Source organism: Tenrec ecaudatus, chromosome 6 (assembly GCF_050624435.1).
Source record: "Tenrec ecaudatus isolate mTenEca1 chromosome 6, mTenEca1.hap1, whole genome shotgun sequence".
Classification (NCBI taxonomy): domain Eukaryota; kingdom Metazoa; phylum Chordata; class Mammalia; order Afrosoricida; family Tenrecidae; genus Tenrec; species Tenrec ecaudatus.
The window spans coordinates 99,065,634-99,093,302 of NC_134535.1; the positions used below are offsets into that span (position 1 = coordinate 99,065,634).

General features: G+C 42.1%; 1 protein-coding gene across 4 annotated transcripts in view; it reads right to left on the reverse strand.

Annotated features, from left to right (window-relative positions):
- Nucleotides 1–17,723: 17,723 nt before the first annotated feature.
- The window catches only part of BICD1 (BICD cargo adaptor 1), a 228,890-nt gene continuing 218,944 nt past the window's right edge, over nucleotides 17,724–27,669 (reverse strand). For 3 of the 4 annotated variants that reach the window (XM_075553038.1, XM_075553036.1, XM_075553037.1), the window contains 2 exons: nucleotides 24,909–24,984; nucleotides 17,724–18,837 (listed from right to left, as the gene is read on the reverse strand). In XM_075553038.1, the coding sequence (XP_075409153.1) occupies nucleotides 18,717–18,837; nucleotides 24,909–24,984 (197 nt within the window). In that variant the 3' untranslated portion in view covers nucleotides 17,724–18,716. The remainder of the gene's footprint in view (nucleotides 18,838–24,908; nucleotides 24,985–27,669) is intronic. The other variant, XM_075553039.1, reaches the window with a different exon arrangement.

Consider the following 27,669-nt stretch of genomic DNA (forward strand, 5'->3'; position numbering starts at 1 on the left):
TCCTCTCTCCCCTGTCCTCGCTCCTCTGTTCCCTTTCTCCTTGTCCTCCTTCCCCCCTCTCTCTCCTCATGTGGACCACCAAGTGGGGCTGAGGTGAGCATGCTACCATGAAATGTGTCTGACTCCATTATTTCAATCTCTTCTATCTCTCATGCTATGACTTTACTATAATCTTAACTTATCGCTGTACAATTGCGCCTACTGGACCTGTGATGATGTCTTAGGAGCTGGGATACCCTGACAGAGTTCAGAGAAACCTCTGGAAGAGCTGGAACCCTAGATCTGGTGGAATCAGTAGATGGAAAAGAGTTGCTTGCCTACCATCTTCCCTGGGAATTAACAGACATTCGGACTAGGGAGATACATGAGGAGACAGATTTGTTCATGATCCTTAAATTTTCTTTGTACATTCCAGTGTAACAAAAGTGATAGGTAATTGATATATATTTTTTCATTAAAGTGTTTTAAGCAAACTCTGAATTTAATTTTAACACTATACTTAGTCTCTAAGATTAATCCAGTAAGCAAGATAAAACCAAAAAGAATGCATAAAAGAATCATTCTACTCAACTACTGAGAGACTATAATTTTCAAAGTGAGTTTAAGAGAAATTAAAAATTTTACTAGTCATTTTATTTTAATCTCCCTAAAGAAAGACCTCCCTTCACTTTGATGCTGAATTGTTTTATTTCTTCAGTACATGAATTATAAATCTATTAGTTATTTACTTTGATGCTCTCTCTGGGTATAAATGTATATTAATATCATTAAAATAAGAAAGGTCACTAGAAGGCATGAGTGATGCTGCTTTTATGTGGCATCATTAGGCAGCTGACATACAAAATATAATTTTAAAAAGACCCAATTGAAGATGATATTTATTTAATGAGGTTAGCAAATTAGGCATATATGTAGTATATGCCTTTAAATATATATGTATATTTTTAACATGCTAACTTAATTTCTATGTCTGTGTGACCATGAATTGCATATATTATCTGTTGTATGGAAATAATATGTACAAAAATAATTAGTTAAAATGAGTGTGTGTATTTATATTGATGTACCGCTGCACCCCAAAATCTCACGGCTAGACTGATTAAGCATCAAGATAAATGGAGAAAAGATTGAAGTTGTCCAAGATTTCATTTTGCTTGGATCCACTATCACTGCTTATGCAAGCACCAGTCAAAAACCGCTACACAAGACCTCTTTAAAGTGTTGAAGAGCAAGGATGTCGCTTTGAAGACTAAGGTGCACCTGACACCAGTCATGGTACTTTCAATCGCCTCATATGCATGTGACAGTTGGATCGTGAACAAGGAAAACCAAAGAACTGATGCATTTGAATTTTGGAATTGGTGAAGAATATTGAAAATACTGTGGATTACCAGACAAACTAACAAATCGGTCTTGGAAGAAGTACAGTCAGAATGCTCCTTAGAAGCAAGGACGGTGAGACTTCACCTTACATATTGGACCATGTTATCAGAAGTGACCAGATCCTGGAAAAGCATATCATGCTTGCTTAACTGAAAGGGCAGTAAAAAAAGAGACCCTCAAGGAGATGGATTGACAGAATTGCTACAAAAATGGGCTCAAACATAACAATTGTGAGGATGGGCCAGGACTGGGCACTGACTCAACAGGACCTAACAACATTTGAAAAAAAAAAATTTGTTCTGCTATACTGAGCCAAACTACACACCTCTTAGAAGATTTATCCAAAATTGAGTCTGGTGGTACTGGAATTACCCACTATTTCTCTTGTCTATGTCCTCCTTTTTGGCACAATTTGGAAATCACTTAGAAGCTGGAATGAAGTTACTTTCTAAAGTACAGCCCCTGGTATCCTGAGTGTAGTCATTTTGTTATGATTTGTTGCATTAAGTATCTTATTTATACATGCTGATGAACAATGTTATCATAGAATGGTGGGATGTAATCCTAAATTCCTACTTGCCACTTTCCTGTCCAGGAAACACAAAGAGAAAGTGGAACCCTCAAGCCTTCCATACGCTACTGAGGACTGGCTGTTGAGCAGATGTTCTCCAATCAATGCACGTTTACACAAACCGCTTTGATGCTGTGAGATGGCAGGTAGCCTGTAAAGCAGTCAAGTCCCGCATGTAAAGATAAGTGGTGCAGTCTAGAGCTGAATTTACAGAGTCTGTGGCCTGTATCCTATGTCATCAGATTTAAGGCGGCTTCTGTTGTAGAAGCACTAAGAAACTCTGCAGATTTAGACCGAGACAAAATGTTGCTGTGAGTCTATCACTAGGACATTGCTTTCATGTTTTTCTGAGCCGTGGCAATTTCTCGCCTCCGCTGCTTGTTGTAGGACAGAAATTTGTTTAGCACTTCTCTGTAGAAGTAACAGCGTATCTTTTCTTAGATCTCATAAGACAGTTGGGGGGGGGGTGAAGGGTTGGAGAAATATAGACATGTGGGCATGCCGCCAATGGGAAATAATTGCCCTGCCAATATCATATTTACAGCCACTGCTCGGTTTCCATTCCTTTCTGTGTACATGCTAAGATTTTTGTTTTAATCTATGGAAAGTGAAATCTCTTTGAAGGCATGCTGACTCACTACGCACATGGCTCAGTCACGAAGTGCTCCCATAAACAGCCAGCAGTCGCTGGCCTCTTTGGTGCTACAGAACCGGGGAGTTGGGGCAGGGGCTATATAGTCACAGCACATTTGGGAAGATTTACTATTTGGCCCTTTACAGAAAATATCTGTTGACCTCTGACCCAGATGAAAATAAGAAACGTTAATAAAAGGCTCATTTGATTTTGAAAAGTGATTAAGAACATAATTTAAAGCTCTGCTTTTTGTGTTTTTCTATATACAAAGTCAACAGAAGGTAACACATTGTGGCTATAAGAATGTGGTGCCCAATTCAGATACATCGATTCCTCTTTTTCAGTCTTCCTTATTCAATGCCCAACTTTCACGTGAATAGGAGGCAATGGAAATGACCACAACTTGGGTCAGGTGCATCTTAGACCTCAAAGTAGCATCCTTGCTCTTGGACGCTCTAAAGAGGTCTTGTTCAGCAGTTGTGGAATGTGCAGCGTGCACTGTGATCCTTGGAGGTCTGTATGGCCAGAAGATAAACCACACCTCCATCAAAGCTACCCTCAGTATATAAGGGCCACCTGGGACACAGAGAATAGTCACAGGACCACTTGGAGGAGCACAGCCAAGATCTCTCTGAAGGAGTAGGGGCTGCTGAGACCAGAGGCTCCACAGATTGTAGCAAGGAGACTCAGAGGAGCCGCCCCAGACCATTGTCCTTTTCCTCATCTTGCCGGAGACTATGGAACTGGGAGGCAAGCAACAGGTGTGCTGCCTGGCCCACAGAGGCAAAGGCCAGGGGCCATGTGGCTGAGAGACTAAGAACCAGAGAGAGACTGGGCTGCTGTGGACCAGTAACTGTATCCTTACTGTTTACTGATCCTGACTTTTGGTATCCTATTTATCTCCCTCATAAACTTCCATAATTTTGAAGAAAAAGAATGTGGTGTCACAGTATCCTGGAAAATTTCCATCTTTCTTCAATGATATCATCATGACCTTGCCGGGCTAATGCATTTACATGTCATTTATGGTAGCCCATGTAAGTCTGTATGGCTACAATAAGAAGTAACAATATTCAAAATTATCCAAAATCTCCCTGAAAAGGAGACAGCTTATAAATTTGAAATTCTGAATATCATTTATGCGACATCTTCATTATCGGTTTTTTAAAGTAGTCACCCATAGATATTTGATAACCATTTTTATTGCTGTCTACAACCAGAAATATTTTTGAAAGAAGGCTTGAAATATTTTCACACTTTTAAATTTCTCATTCTGAGAATGCATTCTTCTCATGTTTCAGTCTCCAAGGCTAAAAAAAAACCCCCAAAACTAGCAAACCAACAACCACCTTGGTTCGTCGGAGGTATCACGTTCTCCCATGTACTGCAGCCATGTGTGCGTGCACCTGGTTTTCCTTTTTAGCTTCTAAATTCTTCGTCGGTGAAATCTCTCTACTCACAATTAGGTCACCTGCTGCATCTTGCGTAGTGGCTTGCATGTGATAGTGTAATATATTGCCTACAAATGGCTGAAAAGAAAGAAGAATCATGGACATTGATTCCTCTGAGAAATAGATCCTAAGTCAGAAATGTAAATAATTTCAGTATAAATGTTATGTCATCATTATTTATAATACAAACCTGAACACCATGATAAAATCCAATCATCAGGGAGCAATTTTTAGGGATACTTCATTCATCCTGCAGAATATCGTGCCAACTTTAAAAATAATTTAGTTGAAAATTTTAGTAACAGCAAAAATACTCACCTGTGAATGCTGAGAGCAAAAAAGGAAAGCAGGATTCCAACTGGTATATTCAAGACCCAGGAGAAGCAGCAGTCTGATTACAGTGTTTGTTCCCTGGGATGAGCGTGCGGGTGACCTGTACCGTGGGTCTCTCCCCGCCTTCACCACTGTTTGCACACATTTTGAACATGTTACAGTTAACACACCCGTGAATTGGTTTTATGACCAGGAAAAAATAAACAAGGATACGGGGAAATAAAGGAGTGGACGGGGTGGGCAGACACCTGCTCAGCTCGGGAGCAGAACGTTAATGATTCCAGGTGAAATGAATGGTCTCCTATGGAGCTGAGCAGGTGTCTTCAAATTCCCCAGTTGAAGGGCAGATAAGAGCTGCTATCCGAAGACAAACAGAGACTTTGCCAGGCACAAGTGTAATGAGCAGGGCTTGGCTGTTACTAGGCTCTTGAACAGAACAAGCCGACACTGCCTCGGCAGCCTCCCAGTGTGACCTTCAGTTACTCAGTCACGTATCGCCATGTGTCACTGCTGATCTTCAAGGGCATGATCAGTTCTTAAATAAATGGTTCAATCCCTTAGGTAGGGTTTTTCATTCTGAAAACACACACGTTTTCTGGTTGTTTTCACACTTTATCAAATGGATTCTGATACGTACTTTAACTGATTTATGTTGTATTCCATTTTTTAAATAGTGGGACTGCTCGATACAGCTCAAGAAAGCAGCAAATACTAAGAGAATGCCATTACTTCAGCACATATTCCAGGCTTTTCATGTCTCGTCACTGGTATAATTTTGCTCCAATGGCTGATCATAGGAATTATTGGGATTCCATTAACTATATGCTGTGCTGGTTAATACCTGTTGATCTACTGACTGCCACAAGCATTTTCAGTAGTAACTCTATTGCTTATAAAGCCCAGGGCAACCTTAATTGCCACGGACCAATGGCTCCATGAAGAGAACTCATGAGGACCCCCTGGCACCCACACATTGACTTCACCAGAGTTCATTTAGTTTTGATTTCAACAATAGGTGAAGCATGGAGTGATTCTATTTCTCCAGTCTGACCTCACTTTCAAGGTTTAAATTCAAGTTTCGATATACTAACAAAGTACATTGAGCAAGACGTTTTCCTTCAACTTTAATACATATATCTTTAAAGAAATAGGAACTCAACGTGTACAGTATATTTAAATGTGGACTTCAGAATAAGAACATGCTTATGTGGAATGTCTCTGAAAAAGTGTAGTGAGAGATTAAAAAAAAAGAAAAATGTGTTTACCTCATTAATCACTAGATGTGGAAATCAACATCAGGTAAAGCACACATTTTAAAGAACAAATCTTAATGAACAGGGTGTAATTAAAATGATAAGTTCCTAATTATACTGGGATCCAAATCAACTTTACTTTTTCACCTACTGGGAATGTAAAATGACATCAGAAAAATTATTCTTTGGAAATTAGATTTTAATAACTCAGCTAAGTACCAGCAAGGGGAATCCAACTCATAGCGACCATTTAGGACAGAGTGGAAATGTCCCTGTGAGTTCCTGGGACTTCAACTTTCTTTGTTACAGGAGTAGAAAGCCTATCTTTCTCCTGTAAAGTGGTGGGTGGTCTCAAACTGTTAGCAGCCCAGCTCGTGATCCGCTTTACTACCAGGCAGGATTTTCATGAGTTGGATGTCTTTCATCAGTTTGCTCCTTATTAAGTATGCGTGCTTACCGACCATGTAGTGCGATGTTCTCTTCATAATAGATCAATATGCTTGGTAAACACTGCCCTTAGTTTATAATAAAGGAACCAGGATTAGTCTAACTATTCGTGTGAATAAAGAGAAGGATGGCTTTATTAAATAACGTATAAGCTCATATATGGTCAATAATAAGTAGGTATATTTTAAGTATATATGTATATATTTCTATTAATATATATAAACAGCTAAGCTTAAAGTTTGAATCTATGCAAATATAAGATAGATGATAATAGCCATCATCAAGCTAATGCAAAACCTAACAATGTACTAATATATTTGCTTTAGTTTGTATGAGAAAAAATTTTTATAAGAATGGGTTGGACAATATGCCCTTAAGTTTGTAAATCATGCAGGGGAGTCATCTCATTCAAGGAGAGAGTTGGAATAAAGGCCTAGAAAACGTACAGGTTAGTCTCTGAGTATGTATTTAAACACAGTGTATGGGCGATATTAAAAACTGTTTATAGCTTAAATTACAAGTTCACCCACATTGAAAGTTATCAATAAGCTGTAGAACAAGATCACTGGACACAAACTGTTACAGGAAAAGCATAAATGGACACATTCTAAGCTCTAAGAAGACATAATACCTGTAAAACAATTAAAACATTTTAAAGCTACATCATAGTAAAATAAGATATGTACAATCTATAATGATGGTCTAAAAATAATTACACAATTTTAAGACTTGTATTTATATTGTATAATGTTCACTGGTTTTTAATGCTATTTTTAGTTAGATAGTACTTTATAAAAATGTTGAAAAATTAAACATAAATCATATATTTTAGCATGTTTTAAACAAAAGACAACCATGGTGTGAAAAGAATTTGTATCATATTTCATCTTGTTTTTAATGAGCCCAACATAATCACCTCCTACAATGCTGTGAACTGTCTCACTCCCTCTCTACTCCAACTGTGGCATAATCGCTTTTCCCGGTTCTGCTGATTTCTTTGGCCATAATATTCTCACCAGCATACTTTGACAAATTCATGTTTATCATGTTACTGAATTTTGCTTCCATTCATGATTCAAATGACAGATAGACGTGAACTTTATTTTTTGTTGCTGATTTTATTCTTTGCCCCTATATCAATGTGTGAGAATGAAGTTCACAATAAATATTTGCTGAATGAAGGATTGCATAAGTACATAAGAGGATCCCACTCTGGTGCTCAGTGGGTAAATGCTGAATTGCCAATAGAAAAATCTTTGGTTAAACCATTTAAAAAATGTTAAATGTGGTATTTAATCTGCACAAACATATCTAGGTAGCCATTTCAGCCTTATTTTTCAAAAAAGATAAAGGATAGAGAGGGCCAGTAATTTCCTGTGGCCACAGACTAGGAAAAGCCAGGAAAATAACTTGACCAAATTTAAAAATTCTTTCAAAAAGAACTGTACTGATGTACACTGCTTGAGGTAGGGGAGAAGACAAAGAAAACAAAACATTTCTCCGGGACCCATGCTCCTTATTCCTGGCTCACTTAAAGGGCTGAAGGCCTAGGTTGTCTTTAAAAAAAAATCATTTTATTGAGAGCTCTTACATGTAACAATCCATACATCCATTATATCGAGCGGACATGTATAAATGTTGCCAATAACAATTTCAAAACATTATCTTTCTTTAAAAAATTTTTTTGCATAATTATTTATAAACTATCAAGGGACCAGGGGGGGAGCAGGGAGGGAGAGGGAAGGGGAAAAAAAGGGAAACGGAGCTGATTCCAGGAACCCAAGTGAAAGGTGAATTATGAGAACGAGTGCAACGAATGTGTAAGGGTGCTTTGCTCAATTGATGTATGTACAGACTGTGATAAGAGCCTTATGAGCCCCAATAAAAAGATTTATTAATGAAAAATAAATTCTTTTTTCATTCTTTCTTGAACCCTTTATTAGCTCCTCTTGATTCCCTCCCTCACCCACCCTGCCACCCTCACGAGCCTTTAATATAGTATGCATTGTTATTATTACTCATATATATTGTACACAGCCCATTCTATCACTACACCTACAGCCCTAGTCTTCACCCCCCTCGAGGGGCGTCATTAGGTTGTTTTTTTTTTAATTTTTATATAGATAATATATTCCCATGGTTGAAGTATCAAGACAACATAAATCTTAGTCCCACGCAATGCCTTTTCATCCATATCTTCTGCAGATAAAGATTTGTCACTTTCCATGGTGTGATGGATTAAATTGTGTCCTCTAAAAATTAGTGTTATCCTACTAACCTGTTGTTAACATCCCTGTAGGAACAGGGATTTGCTCTGTGACTGTGGCAGCATTCGTGTAGGATGTGTCTTCAATCAATCTTGTTCGAGTTATAAATAAGCAGATTCAGCAAACAGGGAAAGCTCAACAAAGATGGGGAAGGCGGATGCAACGCGCCCTGGCCATCAGCAAGGACTCAGGAAAGACGCTGGGGACAGACAAGGCCCCTTCTTCCCCAGGGCTGGCAGAAAAAACCTGCCCTGGAGCAGGCTCCCTGAATTCGACTTCAGCCTCCTCAACTGTGACAAAATCAATTCCTGCTTCCTAAAAGCACCCAATGCTAGTGTTCCTGATGTAGCAGCACAGGCTAACAGCTACACCGATTCTCTATCCCTTTTTAAATATAGGGTACCAGTAACTACTGGATACGAGGGCATTGCTAAAACATCATAGAAACCTTTATTAAACAAAAATATCAAAAGGCAAAGCTATCCTTTCTCAACATATCCTCTGAAAGCTGTGTTTCCTTCCTAACCCGTTCCCCCAGAATTCTATGTTTCTTTCACAATAACCATGTCAAAGCAATCGTTAGTTTGGGCATCCTAGGAGACTCCCTAGGAGACTCGAATCGTGCTTCTTTACAGTCTTCTTTGTTTTAGGGGAACAAAAGGAACACTGAAGGTTCAAAGTCAGTGCTATGGGGTGCATGGATTTCCCAATCCAATTCTCGAAGTGGGGAGGGGTGGCCTTGCTACCCCAGGAGGATAAGCAAGTCCAACACTGTCCAAATACCTTGACAAACTTCCCTGGCCTTTCTGTTCACTACTGCAGTTTCCTCTTTTCTTTAAACATCTTTCTCAAATACCCCCATGATCATCCTGTGTCTTTCAAAAAACTTTATCAAGATAACCCCTTGGGAACCCAAGTTGCCACCACCTTCTGGGCTGACCTCTCTGCCCAGCAGATGCCCTCAAAGTCCCCGTTTTGAGGAGCCTCTTTTCTGACGGTGCCCCCGTGGGATGAGAGCTTGTTGCAGCCAGCCACTGGTCAGACAGGTGTGAACAGGTTTTGTTGGGAATCCACCCCGGACACGTATGAGCTGGTGTCCCAGTAACAATACATTCAGACCTACACCAAAACTTACATAAAACCCCTCATATTCTGTACTTAATTACCATGGAAAAGTGTTCTACAAAGCTTCTTAATTTCTCCATTTTTTTCTTTCCTGCGTTGGGCTTTCCTCTTATGCTCTAAATGTATCTCTGTGTTGTGGGAATCCAAAGTACTAGATTGAGTGGAAGTGCGTTTGACATTTCTGGTTTGGGGGGGTTAAGGCATTGAAATGCCTCCTCTATCACATGCAAGACGTGATATCTGTGACCAAGGGGAGTTTCCTTTTGCACTCATTTGCTGTTTAAGTGAACAGCTTATTTTCCCTCCATTAAAAAATTCACATATGTGCCTTTGTGGTTATGGTAGGCACTTTACTTTGAAATGGAAGTAGCATGTCGCAGCCAGAACACAGGCATTCCTTTTGGCAGTTAAAATGCATGTCCTTTCTGAATTCACCTTCACCCTCTGCCATCCAGGTGATTCAGCCTCGTGGCAACCCTATATAGCGCTTCTAAGACGGCAAGTCTTTGTAAGGATAACCTTGACTTTCTACTTGAATAGCTGGGTTTTAACCTGGGCTCTCGCAGTTGGCAGTTCAACACTAACCCAGCAACGCCACCATGCCGCTAATGAATCACCTCCATCTCATTCCCAATGATTTCATTCCAGCTCAGAGACACTGCAGGACCGATGAGCACTGGCCCTGTGGGTTCCGAGGCCCAAAGTCTTTATAGGAGCAGACAGTCTCATCTGTTCCTCTTAGCGGAGCTGGTGGCTTTGAACTTCTGACCTTGTGGTTAGCAGGCCAACTACACCGCCAGGGCTCCACTCTAAATACTCTAGCAAAGGGGATAAAGCATGTAAGTAAAAGTCTAAACGTTTAGTACTTTCCCATGCAGAATGGTGTGCATGTGAGAGGGTATCCAGTTTGTCCAGTGATTATTATTCAGAGTTGACTGCTTACTGTGTGTTACCAATCATCGCGTATTAGACACTATGTGTCTCGAATCATTGATTAAGGAAGAAAAGGAATCAATGCCTTTGCATTCTAGTGGGTGTGAAGAATATTGAAAGTGCCATGGAGTGCCAAGAGGACAAGCAAGTCTGTCGTAGAAGACACATGGCGAAGATGGCAAGCCTTTGTCCTACGTACTTGGACATGCAGTTAGGAGAGACCGTCCCTGGATAAGGAAGCCACTGTGCTTGGTGAGGCAGGAGGCTGGTGAACAATTGGAAGGCCATCCGTGGGGTGGATTGACACAGTGCTGCACAGGAACGACTGTGAGGATGGCGCAGGGCTGAGCCGTGTCCCTTCTGCTGTGCATCGGCTCACCACTGATTGGAATTGAACTGATGACGCCTAACGACGACCATCATTAGCTGTGGTCCCAACAAAGCCTTGTGAAAATATTATAAACACAGAATGTAATCATGCTTCATAAGCCAAAATCAAGAAATAAAAGCCCGCATTTTCAAAGTGAAAGGATTTCAGTGAGGTAAATAATTTATTTCCTCTGTGATGTATTTTGAAGTCAAGTTTATAGGAATCACTTATTAATCTTGGACTGATAGCTCTTTTTGTGAGGCGAATCTTCCTGTGACATTTGATGCATTATAAATAATTTATGGCCCTAAAGGAAGTCAAATTATGACGGTCTCAGAACTTTAATATACACGAATTAAAATGTCTGCTGCTGGTACTTTGAAAATCTCCTTTAGCGATTCTCATCATCTAGCTGGGTATGAGTGTAAGAATTTAGAATTTTTGAGTTCAATGTGAGAGCTGCGTTGTGGTAACATGTGCAAGATTCAGTTTCATCATTCTCAAGTAGTTCCACTGACCTTATTGCCTCCCTCCCACGAGCATTGGCATGGTATCTTTTCTTTCTCCAACTGAATAAATGGAGAAGTCCACTCTGCTAAAAACCAAGCATTGCTTCTGAGAGCCGGGTCCAAGGTGGGGTCTTGACTTGTTATTCCAGTTCTCAGGGGCGGATGCCTCCTACAGTCACATGGGCCTACACTTGAGAAGCTTTTGTCCTTGGTCTCGTGCTGGACTGGCACGGTGGCCTCTTTGGCTCTCTGCCCTGTGGCATTTCTTGGAAGACATCTGGAAGAAGGCTAACAATTGTGACAGGACAAGGAGCCAAGGAACCCATTCCTCCAGAATGTAAGATTCTCACCCAACCTCCGATCCTGCAAGGTGCAAGTCACTCCATGTGACATGAAAAGGTAGGTAAATCCCTTCAGACACGTTCCCGTCCATTCGGGCCTCTTTCTCATCTGCAGTGGGTTGCAGGAACGTCTGCATCGCCCCCAGCCACTGCTATCCCAGTTGTCAGTACAGCAAGATGAAGTGATAAAAAGGGATCATACCGATACTTGTACAGGCCAGTCCAGTTCTCTTTACCTTTCAACTGTGACAATATATATCGGCTTGATGGAGCAGGCGAGGTTGAAGAGTCAACTGAACTTATCAATTGAACCTCAAAGAGTAGCCATGACTTTTGGAAGAGAAATGGGAGAGATGACTAGAGACGTTCGTATCATTAGTTCTGGTGGTTCTTCGTTCACGGGGAAAGCACGTGGCTTTAGCCAGCACTGCTATCCTGCCCAGGATGGGTCGATCTACTGGTGAGAAAGAGGGCAGCTTCAGCATAACTGGAACCTCCCACAAACCCAGATTCTGCCCGCCCTCTCCCTCAAACTTCCAAATCAAAACTGAGCCAAAGTCGATGGCTCCCAGAGCAGCTGATTCACTATTAGTAATTTGTGCAAATTTGTGGAACTTCACTGATCCTTCATACCAGAGCGAACAAGGAAGAGTTGCCTTCTAAACGCAAGCATGCAAACATCAGCCTTTCTTTCGAATGCGGTTCCCTTTTTCTTAAAACAGACACTTTCTTGATGACGCTCATCTCGTTCAGCAAAGCGTCTCCTCCTGCCAAAAAATAGCTCGTCAGTAAAGATTACAAAGACAAGAAGTGAAAAATGGAACAAATGGGCAACATTGCTACATGTTTCTTAGCAAGAAAACATAGAAACGGTGTCCAAACAAAGCCTTCTGGTGCCAGTGAAAACACACACTCACTCTGAAGAAACACATACCATGTAGAAATTCATACACTCTTTTCTTGTTTGGAAGCACCAGTCAAAATGACATTCAGTGAAATTGCTCAAACAGACTTAAAAAAAAAAAGCATAGGTGAAATGAACAAAAGATAACCAGTTTATTTACTGGAAAGTTATGCATTATACCGTATTCAGTTGGTAACATAAACCAAGATATAAGAATTCATCTATTGGCTTCTGGTTGTTTCCTTAGCACTGGAGCGCCTTTTCCAGCTCTTTGAGTGCATGATCAGATTACATAAATACAAGCACATAGCATGTGCATCCCCCCGGGAGACGTTACTTAGGATGGTCGACAGCTTAAGAAAATTAAGGAAGAACAACAATAAATCCATAAGAACATTTTGGTATTTAAAACAAATCCATGTCTTTGAAAATAATTTCCCCTTGATATGTGGATTTTAAAAAATAATTAGCAACAAAAGAGTCTTTTCCATCAGTCTTTTAGTCATGTTTTCATATGTCTCATCATTAGGTGGAAACACTTCACATCAGTTACCTCAAAGGCCAAGTAAGACAATGGCAAGAAACGGTAAGGAAAAGCTGAGTCACTACAACAATAATCACACAGCACACAAATCAGGATTGGCTGCACATTATACAGATGTTAGTACGAGAAAGAAACACAACATCAGAATGGGGGATGGGTCATCGTAACCATGCAAATAAAAACGGAGTAGTTACAAAAGGTAACACAAGACCCCCAAAGAATTGCTTGATTGATCTTAAACCAGTCAGACCATTTTGTGTCAATGCTTGAAAAATGATTTACTTTTTCTAAGATCTGCTTCACAATCATCTCTCTGAACCCAAACAACAAAACGACTCCTCTCGTATCTCCATGACCACCACTGAGTAAGCATTTGGTGACTAAACGATGGCATCTCCTTTACCGCATAGTTCTCCGACCCTTGTTTTGAAGTATTTGTAAAAGAAAATTCACACTGAAAAGGAGCAGACTGACTTTTCAGCATTTTCCTTAGAGAACCATGATGATCAGAGAATAATTCTGAAAAAAAAATTTTTGGCTTTTTTCCAAATCAAAAGGTATCCTACAGTGCTCTATAGCAACCTAACTGCAGTCACAGAAACCAATTGGCTCAGCCAGGTTTCCGGTGAAATTGGGCACATTTTAAAGAACTCCTAGAGCAAAGAGATAAAGGTACACTGAGGATCAGAGCCATGCATTTCAATATGGAAAGAGACTGGCTATAGGTAACAATCTCCTTACAGTCTTACTGGAGAGAAGGTCACAAGAGAAATAAGACTTGTATAGTGTTCTTATTACAAGGATGGGAAAGCTTACATGAAGTGAAATATCTCATGCACACATTTTATACTGCATACTTTAGTTTACATTCACACCCTGACACTAACGGCAGGTAATTGCTCAGCTGCTGCTTCGTAAATAGAACATTGTTTCTGGGGGAAAATCTTCACTTGGGAACCTCCCTTAAGTTTGAATGTCTTTTTTGGTTGTACTTTATGTCACAGGAATGAAAGCGGTCCTGAGATAAGAGCTTTCGGGTACTAACAGAGTAGGATCAGCTCATAAATGCAAGACACTGGGGGCTCTGGCAGTGAGAGTGGCTGCAATGAAATCAACGCCATGACACACCCACAGACACAACTCATCTGGGGGATGATTACCGACCATGGACGAGGTCCCCGGGAGGTAAATATTTTTGTGGGTCTATACAAATGGATATGAAAGCAGGCAATGCTTGTCAGTATCAGCACTGATCATGCCAGCATAACACCAGATCAATCTTTATTTTTTTAAGAACTGCATTACCTCTATGTGAAAGCAGATCCTTGTCAATTCTTTGCAATCTTAAAAACAAAGACCATTTAAAATCACCCGTACTGTGCACGCAAACAAGAAACCTGGAGGGCAAACACTGTTTTAAAATTGAGAATTTTACACTCTAATACCCTTAGTTTCCTTCGAATCTAGTTCTGCTGTATAACTACGATACCGACACGAACCTGGAGCACTGGGCACACCTGGGTCGAACCAGGGTAGTTCCACTTACGGGAACTCCACGTTCCCCCTCATGTGTCCTTCTGTGAAACAGACTATGTCTTCTGGCTGGTGATGTGATCTATACAATAAATTTGACATTCTTTAGAAAATATATTGCGTTTCTTCCTCTTCTATTGTATAATTTCCACTTGAGAGCCACAGAAGGTTTTACTACGGTGTGTCAGGAAATGCCCACATCCAATCACTGTGGTGTTTCTTTGATCCATGAGTCACGCTTGCTTGAAACAGAAGGATGTATCTGTGCAAGACTACTTCCCAAAGCGTGGAAAAAGCAAATATCAAAGGCTGAGGCTCCTTTAAAGACAAGATTTGAGAGAGATTTTCCCCCAAGGGATGTGAATCTTCTGTTTCTGAATTATTCCTGAGGATCTTTGCTTTTCAGGCTGCAATAATTGTGAGGCTTTTTATAGTATAATCACTACATTCTGAATAAGTTTAAATATGTTACAACATAAGTCAGGAGGGGAAAATAATGATAATCCTGCTTCTTTTTTTTAACCAAATACCTTGGAAAAATTGACTGGTATCCTAGTCTTAAGGGGAACAATAGTTTATGACAAAACCTTATACCATGAAAGCATTTAAAAAATGTAAAGAATCATAGGCTTATAGATTCCCGGAATTATAATGCATTACCATATGATATCTTTCCACTTACTCCTGCCTAGACACACCAATATTATTTTTAACAAATATATCTTGTGGCTACCAATTTTAATATTAGAAATTCCTTCTAGTACAAATCCTTTACACTAAAGACTTTCTCTTATTCTAGTCTTTAACTACCATCTGTTAAAAACCTCTTTTTTTGAAGATCACTATTATACTTCTTGGGCTAAATAAAGTATAATATTCCTAAATGGGTCCTTAAATTTAATAACTTTTTTCTTTAAAGTTCTTCAAAGTTCTTTTAGCTGAAGCAGAACTAGATACTTGAAAGAGATCTGCTAATCCATGAGTTGATTTTTAAGATGATTTAGAGAGTCCTGTGGGCCCCTGTATATTTTAGGCCAAAGGAAATTATTGCTCTTTTTGTTTTTAAATTATGAAAATCCTCATTTGAAAAGTAGCTCTGCATACTGACTATTCTCTTTAGTATTCTAATTGTGCTTACTTATTCAAAATGCCCTGGTTACATTGCTAATTGCTCTTGTCAGTTACCTTTATTATTTGCAACTAGCCGGTATTTTTACTGTATTACTACAGTTTATTTTTCTTCCCCAAGTCTCTCGTCTTTGAGTATTAAGAAGGTCCATTTGTTTTGATTTCCACTAGTTTTTCTACTTTTATCTTCTTTTGAATCCTAGTGTTATCTTTACAGATGTAGCTTTGTATCAAGGCTACATGTATTTAAATGCTTTAAAACCTGGTGGTTATAAACTGGCATATTAAAGATTGCAGCAGTGTAAATACTGCTTAGGGACCGTCACCTAGTTTTGTGATGACAATGAGATTTTCTCCAAGTCTTCCTATCATCTAGGCCACGTTTCACTCAAATCTCTATTTATTTAGAGTTACAATTGCAAAATGAAACTTTTCCATTCTACTACGATAAAAGTCTTAATTATGCATTTTATCTGAATTGGAAAAAAATATAACTGTTGTGTTTATGAGCCAGTCAGTCGGTCCTTCACTGGGTCACACATACAGAGGAAGTGAGCAAGCCCACAATCCAGCCTGCCAATAACCAGTAGTACTGCCCTGCCACGAAGGGCACACGGATGGCATTCTCTGCTTGAGTCCCAGTTTCACCCGGGAATCTGATGAGGCCACAGAGGATGGCACCCTGAGGAACTTCTTTTTTAAAGGCATGTTTCCCCGCAGACCCCATCGATTTTATGAAAAGTCAGTCAACCAAGCAGCTATGCCACTTCTCCATTCAAACCCGGGTTTTTGGAAGAGAGGAAGAAAAAGGAAAAGGGGGCGGGGAGTGCTTCCTCTCCTTGAGCCCACGGGAACAATCCCCAACCTCACCAACTGCTGCTGGTAGCAGGCAAACTTCACACACAGGAAACTCTGGGGGACGCCAGCAAGGCCACGTGGGGAGAAAGGGCCGAGGTTCAGTTGCTAGGATCAGGGCTTTATGGAGATCCGCTTCGTTTTCCGTACATCAACCTGAGTCCCTATTTTGGTGAGGATTTTCAACTATGTATTCCAAGTTGCACAATAAATGACACTGCTAAAAATGGGGCATAAGGAACTCAAATTCCTTTGGTTGCTTTGGTCACTGGGACCACTCACTAAGCTTAGGGCCGGCGAAAGCTCCCGCCATGTGCTTTATGACTGCCCCGCTGGCCACCACTGTGGATGTACCAAGTCCGTGAAGTTGCCACCCATTTCCGCTCAGGAAGCCAACTGGGCCCTATGAGTTCTTCCTGATCAGTGACCTGTACTGCCATCAATCTTTGTGTTAATAAAACCAAAAGCCAAACTCACTGCCATTGACAGGGTAGGACTGGGTAGAACTGCCCCTCTGGGTTTCTAAAATTGTAACTCTTGAAGGAATTAGAAAGACCCATTTTCTACCATGCCGTGCCGGAGCTTGCAGTGCACCACCAGTCCATCACCATGTTCCTCTTGGTGTTCACACGGATGGTCATTTTCATTCTGAGGTAAAGTGACAGGTATCAGTACATGAAAAGGCCAAATCCTTCTGGTTTGACAGAAGTTAAGGCTACCTGACCAAGACAAAGAGCAGGGCAAGGAGCGATGGCGTGGGCAGCCCTGGAGCGAGGAGCCCAAGAGCATTGGTAGACCTTTCAGCCCAAGGAGCCGCTTCCCGTTTGTCAGATCAGGTGCAAAATAAATTTTGCCATGAACATCTACTCCTTGAATCAAGTCATACCTGATACTCAGGAGAATCTGTAAATGAACTAAGAACATGTAGTATTATCTCAATCTATTATAGTGATTGTAGGCACCTGAGTGTTTTTTCAAAAGTAGACAATGAGCTAAGGTTTATTCTCTCTCTCTCACTCTTTTGGGGGGGCAAGGAAGGTTATGAAAACAAAAAACAAAACATACACTTTTAACCAAGTTTTGAACACTTTCTGAGTAAATTAATAAACTAAAGGCTACCTCATATCAACCCATGTGTATAATCTCCCATTTGTACTTGATACCTTTTAGCAGGAAGGATTCATTAGAGGACCCTAATTGGGGGAGAAGTAAAAAATTTTTTTTCTGGTCATTTAATAAACACACCATTTTCCCCCTTCAAATTATTTAGCTTTTACACACACACACACACACACACACACACACACACACACACACACACACACACACACACGCAGGAGCAGCACCAGTGCATCTACTCGTCTGCAGTTTAAAAAAAAAGAATGAAAGATGCAGTCCAAAATTTAATAAGTCAGTGACTAATAATGTAGTCTCTTTCTTAGGTTTACTTAATAATGTCCAGTGAGGAACTCTAGTTAAAAAAAGAATCCAGTAGTTAATGAGCGATTAGAAAATAAGTGCAAGACCCTATTGATGTAGCAGCAAAATCCAGTGATGGTCAACATTGCGACGCACCTCATGTGCCACTTTGTGCAGGAAGAGTGACCGGAGCCTGGCCAGTTACACATCTTAAACTAAGTTAAAACATATCGAACGGCACAAACTATGCTTATTTGAAAAATAAGTGAATGCAGGTCACCTCTCATAGAAGTGCTTTTCTCCATACACACCATGTAGCAAATAAAGTATCAAATAAATATCAATGGTAAAAAGTATCAGAACCAACTCCTATAGCTGAACTTGCAGTGTGCGCTGAGACGGTTTTACAGTATCTGTATTTTACATTGTCTTGGGTTCTCTGAGGCTATCAGGCCATGCCAGCCATCTGAGATAGGGGTTTCCTGTTGGTTTTGTGTTTACGTAGTTGGACCGTAGCCATTTGTTCGCACACGTTTATCTCTGGTTTTAGAGAAACCATAACATGTTTCATCACATCGGAATCTGTGCTTCGTGTTATTCTTTCTCAATGTTCTCTCATCCTCCACGAAGATGGGAATTCATCCAAGGTACCGCTGAGAGCCCAGAAGAAAACACCGCTGGATCTCGGGCAGTGTCCTGTGTCCGGTGGCCGATGTTCACCCCAGGTGCTCGGCCCCGGGTGATGGCGAGCTGGGGCAGGGGGGCTTGGAGAGACAGTGGAGAGGAGCACACTGGGGGCTGGAAGGTGGTTCTTCCTCGGGGAGCGCTACATCAGGACTGCAAACGAGAAACAAGCCGGTCAGCAAGATGCACGCTGGCAAGAGCCAGGCACACTCGAAAAGGATCAGATGATATATTTCCTCATACATTAAAAAAAAAAATCAGTGGGAATTTTTCATGGAAAATAGTTGAAATGCCAAGACAACTTCAACTTTCCAAAACAAACAAACAACGTGCAAACTAGGAAAATGCAAGGTATTAAGGCAATGACAGAGGAACGCTTTTGCCGTTGTCCATTTTTCTGCACTGACTCCTACAAGTCGACAGTGTTCAACTGCAGCATTGCCTTCCGTCTGTTCTCACAAAGCCCCCAGGGGGTGGTCAGTGTGTGAAGTGGGCCTGAGAACCTGCAGCCAGCACCGAATCCTCAGAGCCTGTGTCTGTGTCCCAGCACCACAGGGGCTCGTGGGAAAGGCAGGTTCTCAGGCCCCTTCACACACTCACCACCAGTCACTCCGTGAGAGCAAGAGGAGACTTTCAACTCCCATCAAAAGTTCATCTTGGAAACCCACAAGGGCAATTCGGCTCTGCCCTACAGTGTTGCTATGAGTTGGAATGGACTCATTGGCAATGAATTCATTACCAATTTAATCCAAGGGGGGGGGGGGTGGGTGGTGTTCTGTTCTGTATTATTAGGATAGCTTGTGAGAAAAATGATTTTTTCCAAGTTGTTTTTAAAACTTGGTAGAAAAATATGAAATAACTGGAGCTGCAGCAAGACTTTAAAATCTGTGTGGAAAGATGCACTCTTGTCCCCAGAAAGAACCCGTGGCTGTGGAGCACAGCAGGTGACAGTGCCAGCAGACTTGCTTTTCACACAGACCTAATCAAGTGTCTTTCTGGAAAATGACATCATTTAGGACTGGTTCCTCTTTAGGGTGTGAAATGCATTATTCAGTATCAGTATGACAAGAAATGGGCAATCACATTATACTGCACGGATATTTTATGATGACATTATGTAATTCAAGACCCTTTTTGACATGGAAACCAAATATTTGTGCCCAACCCACTGAAGTGTACAGCAACAACTCCAACACAGATTGAACCCACTTGGCTCAACAACTTGATTGTATGTCATCGATGATGGCTACATTTTCTCATTATTTTAGATTTCCTACATAAAGTGAGTGATTATAAATATTTTAGGTGACCGTTATTTTATATTTGCATAAAATGCAATCACACATTCAAAGTACACATCACATATCTTCTTTTTTCACATAGCTTCTTGGATGATGGCTTGAGACATTATTTCTTGAATGCAAACATTTGATAAGCTTTACCATATAGTAAGTATAAAGTCAGTTTCAATTTGATGGCCCCCTGGTCTTTCAGCTTATGCCATCTTAAATTGCTATTTTAGACGTTACTTGTTACAGATAGATCATGTAAAACCGAAGACCATTTCGTTAGAAACCGCTCAGCCTTCTTGGCTGGTCTATCTTCTCATGTTTAACAAAAATGCCTTTTCATTTCAGAAATACAGCGGCAACGTGGATGATGTAAATGTGCTGTTGCTTGCCTCTTCCTCCAGAGTGGAGAGGTAAGTGGTGGTCGGTAGAAGAATGTGTGTCGGCTGCCTGCTGTCTAGCTACATGGCCCTGCAATATTGTTTGACCTCCCTAAGCCTCTGCTTCCTCATTTAAAAAATGGGTATAACAGTGCTCTCCTTACTGAAGGTGAGAATGCTTACTCCCACTCTCGGACATAGTAAGCTTTCTAAGGTTGGTTACGTGTTCGCGTCTGTGCTAGAAAGAAGCAAAAAGGACAATGAACGTTTTAACGGTAATCCGTTTGGGAGTGGGCCTGGGTGGGACTTTTAAAAGGCGAGTCTGGTTAGAGACATCATTTCTTCGCGTACACCCACATGGGCAACCGAGAAACCTGCTCTGAACCATGCTGTATCAGGTGGGGAGACAGTTGTGGTTCATCCAACTGGTTTTCCGTAAGGGAAAGCATCTCTGTGGCGGTGGCACACAACCAACCTCAGTAATCCCAGAGGAGCTGGAACCGGTACCTGTACCCACTGTAATCAAACCGGTTAGGGGTGGCAGGGTGACAAAAGGTGAAATCAACTGTTAAACCTTTTCGGCAAAACCCTTCCATTTCGTATCTAATCAAAATGCTGAGATTAATCGCCTTCTCTGCTGTTTGCTCAGGCACATGAGAGAGGGGAATGGGCCAGACTGCAGCCCTTTGTCTTGAGGGGCAGTAGGCGGGAGAGCAGCCAATAGGTACTGGGAATCCCTGCCTGGTGCAAACTGGACATGATCAGCTGCCAACCGAAAGGGTGGAGGGTAAAATCCACCCAGAAGTGCCTTGGAAGAATGGACTGGTGATGGACTGTAGAGAAAGTGGACACTGGCGCCCCGCAGGACGCCGGTCTACTCTGCACTCAGGGGCTCATCCTGAGTTGAACTCAACTTGATGGGAACAAACAGCAGCAGGCATGTGGGGCTGTGTTGTAGAGAAGGGACTACAGGAGTAAGAGCCCAGGTGCTTAACCGCTCCGCTCCCTATGGTGCATCTACTAAGGGGGTTGCAATAAGCATAACCAATAACTTACATAATTAAATGCTGTACAAATGGCTACTTCAATAAGATGGTATGAGAATGTTAGCAAGGCATCTTCCTGAAATAAAAACCTTGTTACAGGATGCGGTCAGCAGTGCAGACTGAGACTAACAAACAAGAGACACAAACCTATTCTGTCCTGTACCTTTTCCGGCAGACTTGATATTCCATTACACAGCTGTGGCAGTTCGATGTCACGTCAACTTGACCCTGTGTGAACTCTAACCTGTCCATCAGGCCGGATCGTCCTGGATGTGGGACCTTTTTATAAGGGAGAAACTGGGAAAGCTCCTCTCCCCTCCTCTTTCACCTTCCTGCTTGCTGAGATTCTGCCTGCCTCCAGGAGCAGGCCCTGTGTAGACTGCTCAACACTGAGAGCTGTGGGCACCTGCCATGTTTCCACCGACTTTGGATCCACATGACGTGGTGCCTACTGGCCTCTAATCTTCCTGTGTCCCACTCCACCTTTGCATGTCATCAGCCTGCAGCTACGTGAGTCTGAAAAGGGCTCCGGCCAGCATCAGACTTTGGATTGAGATGGACTGGGCTGGGATGACTTCTTTGTGGTATACAGAAAGATTTCTCCCAAGGTGTCTCCCCCAAATATATGCCAAACCCAAGACGCTGCTTGCTTCACATGGTAAATGACTGTATGCGAGGAGGTCAACAGAAGTAGGTCAGAGGTCATTCTCCTTAAGGGTATCAACCATCTACAGCAACCAGAATGTATAGTCTGACTCACCCTAAGTAGGGCCCCCTCCCTTCTGATATTGTTCCCTTGAAGGAGTGCTCGAAGGCAAGCCCAGGACCACTCAAGGGTGACTAAGCTTAGGCTATTATATTGAGTCTAGGGACGACCGTCTTGCCACATATACCCCCATTCCCTCCCTTTCCTATTGCATGCACACCCCTAGGTCACCCCCTCCGACTGCTTGTACTTTTTCTGTTACAGCCCCTTCCTATGATGCAGATCATGATCTGTAATCAGAGCAGTTTCATGCCCCCAAAGAGATAGAAGCTCTGGTTAGAAATAGCCTCATGCTCTCTCTCCTGCCTGCTTGTCTCCCACCTCCACGTGTGCCACCAAGAGGAACTGAAGTGAGCATGCTACCATGAGATGTCTCTGACTTCTCTATGTTACTCTCTCTCCTATCTCTATGACTTTATTATAATCTTTATATATCTTAACCATAGGATTGCACCTATTGAACCCGTGAGTAGTTGAACTGGGGGGCTGGCTACGCCCACATTCCTTGATGTAAGAAGACTTCTTGACATAAAGCGCTTTCTTAAACATACATGCATGTCATTGGTTTTGTTTCTCCAGACAACCCGGCCGACACAACAGCTGACTGTCCAGTGGCCCCAGAGATAAAGTCAAGCTTGGACCTTGGCTGCCATTACGTTCTGCAATTGTCTCTCTCCAGATGGCCTTCACTCCGCCAGTGACCCCATGGAGCCTGCCACTGACACCACTCCTCGGACAGGCACTGCGACATGTTGGGCTTGCATCGACTCAAAAGAAGCCTTACAAAGAAGAAGAAGCAGTCTTACCCTGGTAGAAGAGCAACAGTTGTATTAAAACAAGAAGAGAGAAGCGAGCAGACTCTAAGACCAAGCTGTTGCTGTACAGTAGCTTCTGACAGAGAGAACTGCTCCGTGGGGTTTTCTCAGCTGCAGTGTGTTATGCAAATGGGTCCCCAGGCCCTTCTCCTATGGCATCACCGGGGGAGTTCAAACAAGCGAGCTTTTAGGCCAGTACTGAGTGTCAAGCATGTGCACCAGGCAGGAAGCATTGGTGAAACTACAACCAGGCTATAAAGACCCGGCACCCTCAGAGGCCACAGAGGCTGGGGTGAAGCAAGACGCAAAGATGAAGCACTCCTGTCGGGCTCTGATGCTACATGGCAGTGGGCCTGGGAGAGGGGTAAGTGCATGATGATTTGGAAGGCTTCCCAGAATTCAAAAGTTCCACTTACAGTTCAGTTTGGAAATAGGTCTTTAGCACCTCCACTGAAATCCTCAGATCTGCTGAGTTTTGGTGTATGTATTAAAACTATTTTACGTGAAATATTCAGAGATTCCCCAAGGGAGAACCAAACGTGTCTTTAGAACCTTCAAGAAATTATAGCGGGAACCTCTGCGTACACGGTGAGTTTTGCAGTACTTGAGCTGTAATGCTTTCTTTAGTTTAATTTCTATGTGTGACCTGTCCTCCTCATGACTGCCTCACCCAGTGGACAGGAGAACAGGTTAGAGCCATGGGATTCCGTCTCTACTAGTTACAAGTGTGGGGCTCTTGAGCACATGAGCTAACTCTTGTGAGCCTCTGTATTTTCATTTGTAAAAGGAAAAATCATAGTTCATAGGTTTCCTTTGTGTCTGAGTAACAAATATTGTAACATATTAGACCTCTAGTCCAATGCTAGCATTCAGGAGATGGTAGCTATTATGATACTATACTAACTGTTATGATATATTATAATATAAATACAAAATATGTATAACATGCTTCAAAATGGTTGGGAATTTCCCATTCAACAATCTGTTTAAACTCTGCTAACATGTTTCAAATGTAGTTATTTTTAACTTCACAGCGCCACACTGTATTATGGTGGAAGAACTCTTGAAAATGACATAAGGCAATTTACTTCTGCTGAGAAACATAATAAGCAATTTAAAATTGTAAACTAGGAAAGAAATCAGTTGAAAATTATTCAGATCTTCGTTGCACCACTGACTTGTATTAGTATTGCACACTGTTAGTAAATTAGTATTTCACTCAGTATTCAGAGAACTCACTTCCAAATAAACAGGGTAGGAAAATGTTTGCCTTTTCTCTTTGACGTGGATGGTTATAACGATGATATTTTTGCAGAAATTCTGCAGATGGGAAGTAATAATCCCCAACTACCATTTATTCAAGTCTTCCGACTTTAGGTTCTATATTTATATTCAGCCTGGTGGCCCTGTGGGTTAGGTGCTGGGTTCCTAAGGATAGCATCAGGGCCGCACATCTCCAGTTTGATGAGAGTACGGGGTGAACAGTAAATAGAAACACATCAATAATGTCGTCCTGGAGCACGCATGAGTTATGCTTCATAATCTTCTAGTTTGTGTGCCTACAACATAGATGCTCAGAATACAAGTCAAAAGAAAAAGGAAAACACAGCAAACAAACAAACAAACAAACGAGTGGATAGTTTGGAAGGCAACAGGATGATGAAGGAATGCAATTACTGGCTTACACCAGAGGGCTGAAGGCAGCCTCCGGTCTCGGGGCCGGTGAAATCGGTCCTCATTCTGCGGCATTCCCCATGGCCCATGAGGACCTAGGGATGGAGGGCATGCGTTTCCATGGCTCGCGATTGAAATGAGATGTAGTCACATACAGTGATACGTAAGGCGTGAGGGTGCCATCAGGAGAGATAACGTGGAGTCTATGGGTCTGGCATGCACTTGGGTGAGAAGAGAAAGATGTCCGAATTTACCTGACAGTCGGGCAGTCTTGCCTCCCGGCTAGTTGTGAGCACTGTGGCGGTACGGAGGCAGCAGGCTGCTGACAATCTACAAGAAACTGATAAATTAGACATATATACAAAGAGATGACAGCCCACGGTGTTAGTAACAGTATAAAGCCTACAGCAGTTGCCTGAGATTTAGTGAGGAAGATTCATTCACACAGAAACACCCTACATCTGGAGCGTTTCCTTTTCCTTCCTGATGCCCACTGAAAAGACTATATTTTTCCTTATTTAAATGTTATATTACAAAAATCAGCAACATCAATACTTGTCACGGGACCTCTTGAGTACCTTAAAACATGCTTGGTCAGACTCGTTTGCAAACATGTAAACTAGAGTCACTGAGGCTGTAAGTCAAAGGTGAGGCTATAAAAGTCACAGAAATCGTACTCCACAGGAATCACAGTGTGCCTAGGGCTTCCCCACATCTCCCCGTCTAGGCGGACACCCGTCGGAAGGCAGGCAGGGCTCCCGCTCCCCAAGCCTTCCCTGGGACCTTCCGTGCGCCCCGAGCTGTATACCCAGGTCAAAAGGGCAGTGTTTGCATCCTCAATGGACCCAAACCGTGGTCCCAAGAAGTCTGAAGGGATGAGATCGGGTCTGTCGGATGGATGGGACGGGGCCCCCGTGGAATTCTTGGAGGGCGGCCCTCGGAACCTCGATGAATGAGCAGGTGCACCATCCAGGCCTTGTTTGTATCCATTCAAATTTCCATTTCCTTCAGACTTTGTCATCACGAGCCCCACAATCACCCAGAGTCCTTTGAGAAAATCTGTCAAGATCCATTTAAGATTCCAAAAACCAGTTGCCACACCGGAGCTAAACACTTGGCCTTGAAATTAAGTGGCCCAACAGATTCTGTGAGAAGCCCCTGGTTTTATTTGGACTTTTATTTCTCCCTAAGAGAACTCTGGTGGCATGTTGACTTCACTACAGACTACCAAACATTCATAAGAACCGCGGATCGTTGCGTAGGACACACTGGAATGCTTGGGTGTTCTCACTGATGTACTCACTGTAAGACACTGTGGTAAGAAGCCCCTTTACGAAATGGTCTTTGTTGTGACTAGATTCCCCGAGTCACTGGTGTTCACATTACAGAACTCAGGAAAAGTAGCTCAGAGGTTAACAGATACTTGTAACACAGTGTTCACAGATTTGGGGAATTCTCCTCTCTTTTTTTTTCCTCTCTCTTTTTTAATGGCTTATTTTCCCACTTTGCAGTTTGATTAGTCCGAATTATTCCCTTTTGTAGACACTCAAAATCTTAAAAGATGCATTCGTGTGTACTCCTGTATCTTTTCCACTGGCATTTTAGCTAAAGGGAGTGAGTTTTTCTTTAATTAACCTGGTGTGTACTCCCCTCCTGTGGCAGACTTGGGAAAATGCAGTGGATGAAAATGAACATGACCTTTAGAGTCTGACCTTGTCAAGGAGGGGTACGTGAAGCAGGTTGGCCTCTGAGGATCATGACCATGCTGGTAATTAGGAGTAATTAGAGTATTTAAATACCTAACATCTTAGTTTTTAATACCTCGATTCTACTAGAAATTTTTGCCAATGCAGTTATAAAGTATTTATTAAACATATCTGTGGTCAGTAAATTTAGAGAGCAGGTGATAAGAACCACAATGCATTATTCCCTTGCTGGGCGATTTAACATGTGCTGGCTGTCTTTTACACTTACAGTGATGCCACTTTCTCCTCTTGCAGAAGCAGCATCACCACTGGGCTAATTTTTGTTTCTGACTTACACTTATGATTTATAAGTACTGCACCGAGTGTTACCATTAAGAATAAAAATCAAATTCCATAGTTTAGACAGTGATCGGGTTTTAAAAAATTGAGTTTAAAAAAGAGCTTCATGGGGCCAAGTCAATGGTCTTCCAAACCCCTCTGACAAGCTCCAGCCCTCCGATCCTGCTCGGGTTCAGCCTCGCTGCCTGCACAGATTATGTCCATTAGCACGCACTTAGAAAAGTCGGGGGACTGGGACAGTCCAAGCTCAGAGGAGAGCTCCATTCCTGCTCTGGGCAGAATCTACTCTCCTAGACGCGCTCTCAAGGACTTGGCTTCAGACTGCTTTCTGGGGCACGCAACATGACAATTAGGTGAGTGGAGGAGAAGGCGCACAGAATCGCAGCTGACTGCTGGGCTACAGGATTCATCACAAGCACTCAACAGCTGCGGTGTGAACCCCTTGGTTCTGTGCAGCAATGAGCTAAGCTGTTTAGACAAAAGGAGAACAGAGCTGAGATGCCCCTGTCTCAGGCAACAGATGCTGGACAGTGGCAGGCAAGCACATGCAATAAGCAGTAATAATAGTGGGGGTGGGGTGGTGACGACGAAGACGATGACAACAGCATCTAGCACTTCTTTCTTTTGACCGGGTGCCATTCACTGTGTAGGCACTTAGTAAACATGATCATCTGGAATCCCGTTTTATTCATATCATTTTGGAAAGAGGGATGTAGATTAAGGAACTTGCCAAAGTCCACTGAGAGGTAGAGTGGGGTGTTTGAACCCAGGACTGTGTGATCCAGAGGCTGAACTTACCTTACTGATACATGACGGTGCTGCCTTTCCCATGATAGGGAGACTGCAGGGGACTATGGGAACTCGGAGCGGAAGCACTTAGTGATCCTGGAATAGTCCCTGGAGGTGGTGACACTGAGGCTGACATCTACATAGTAAGGAGATAGCCAAGAAGCTCCTTAGCCAACTATAA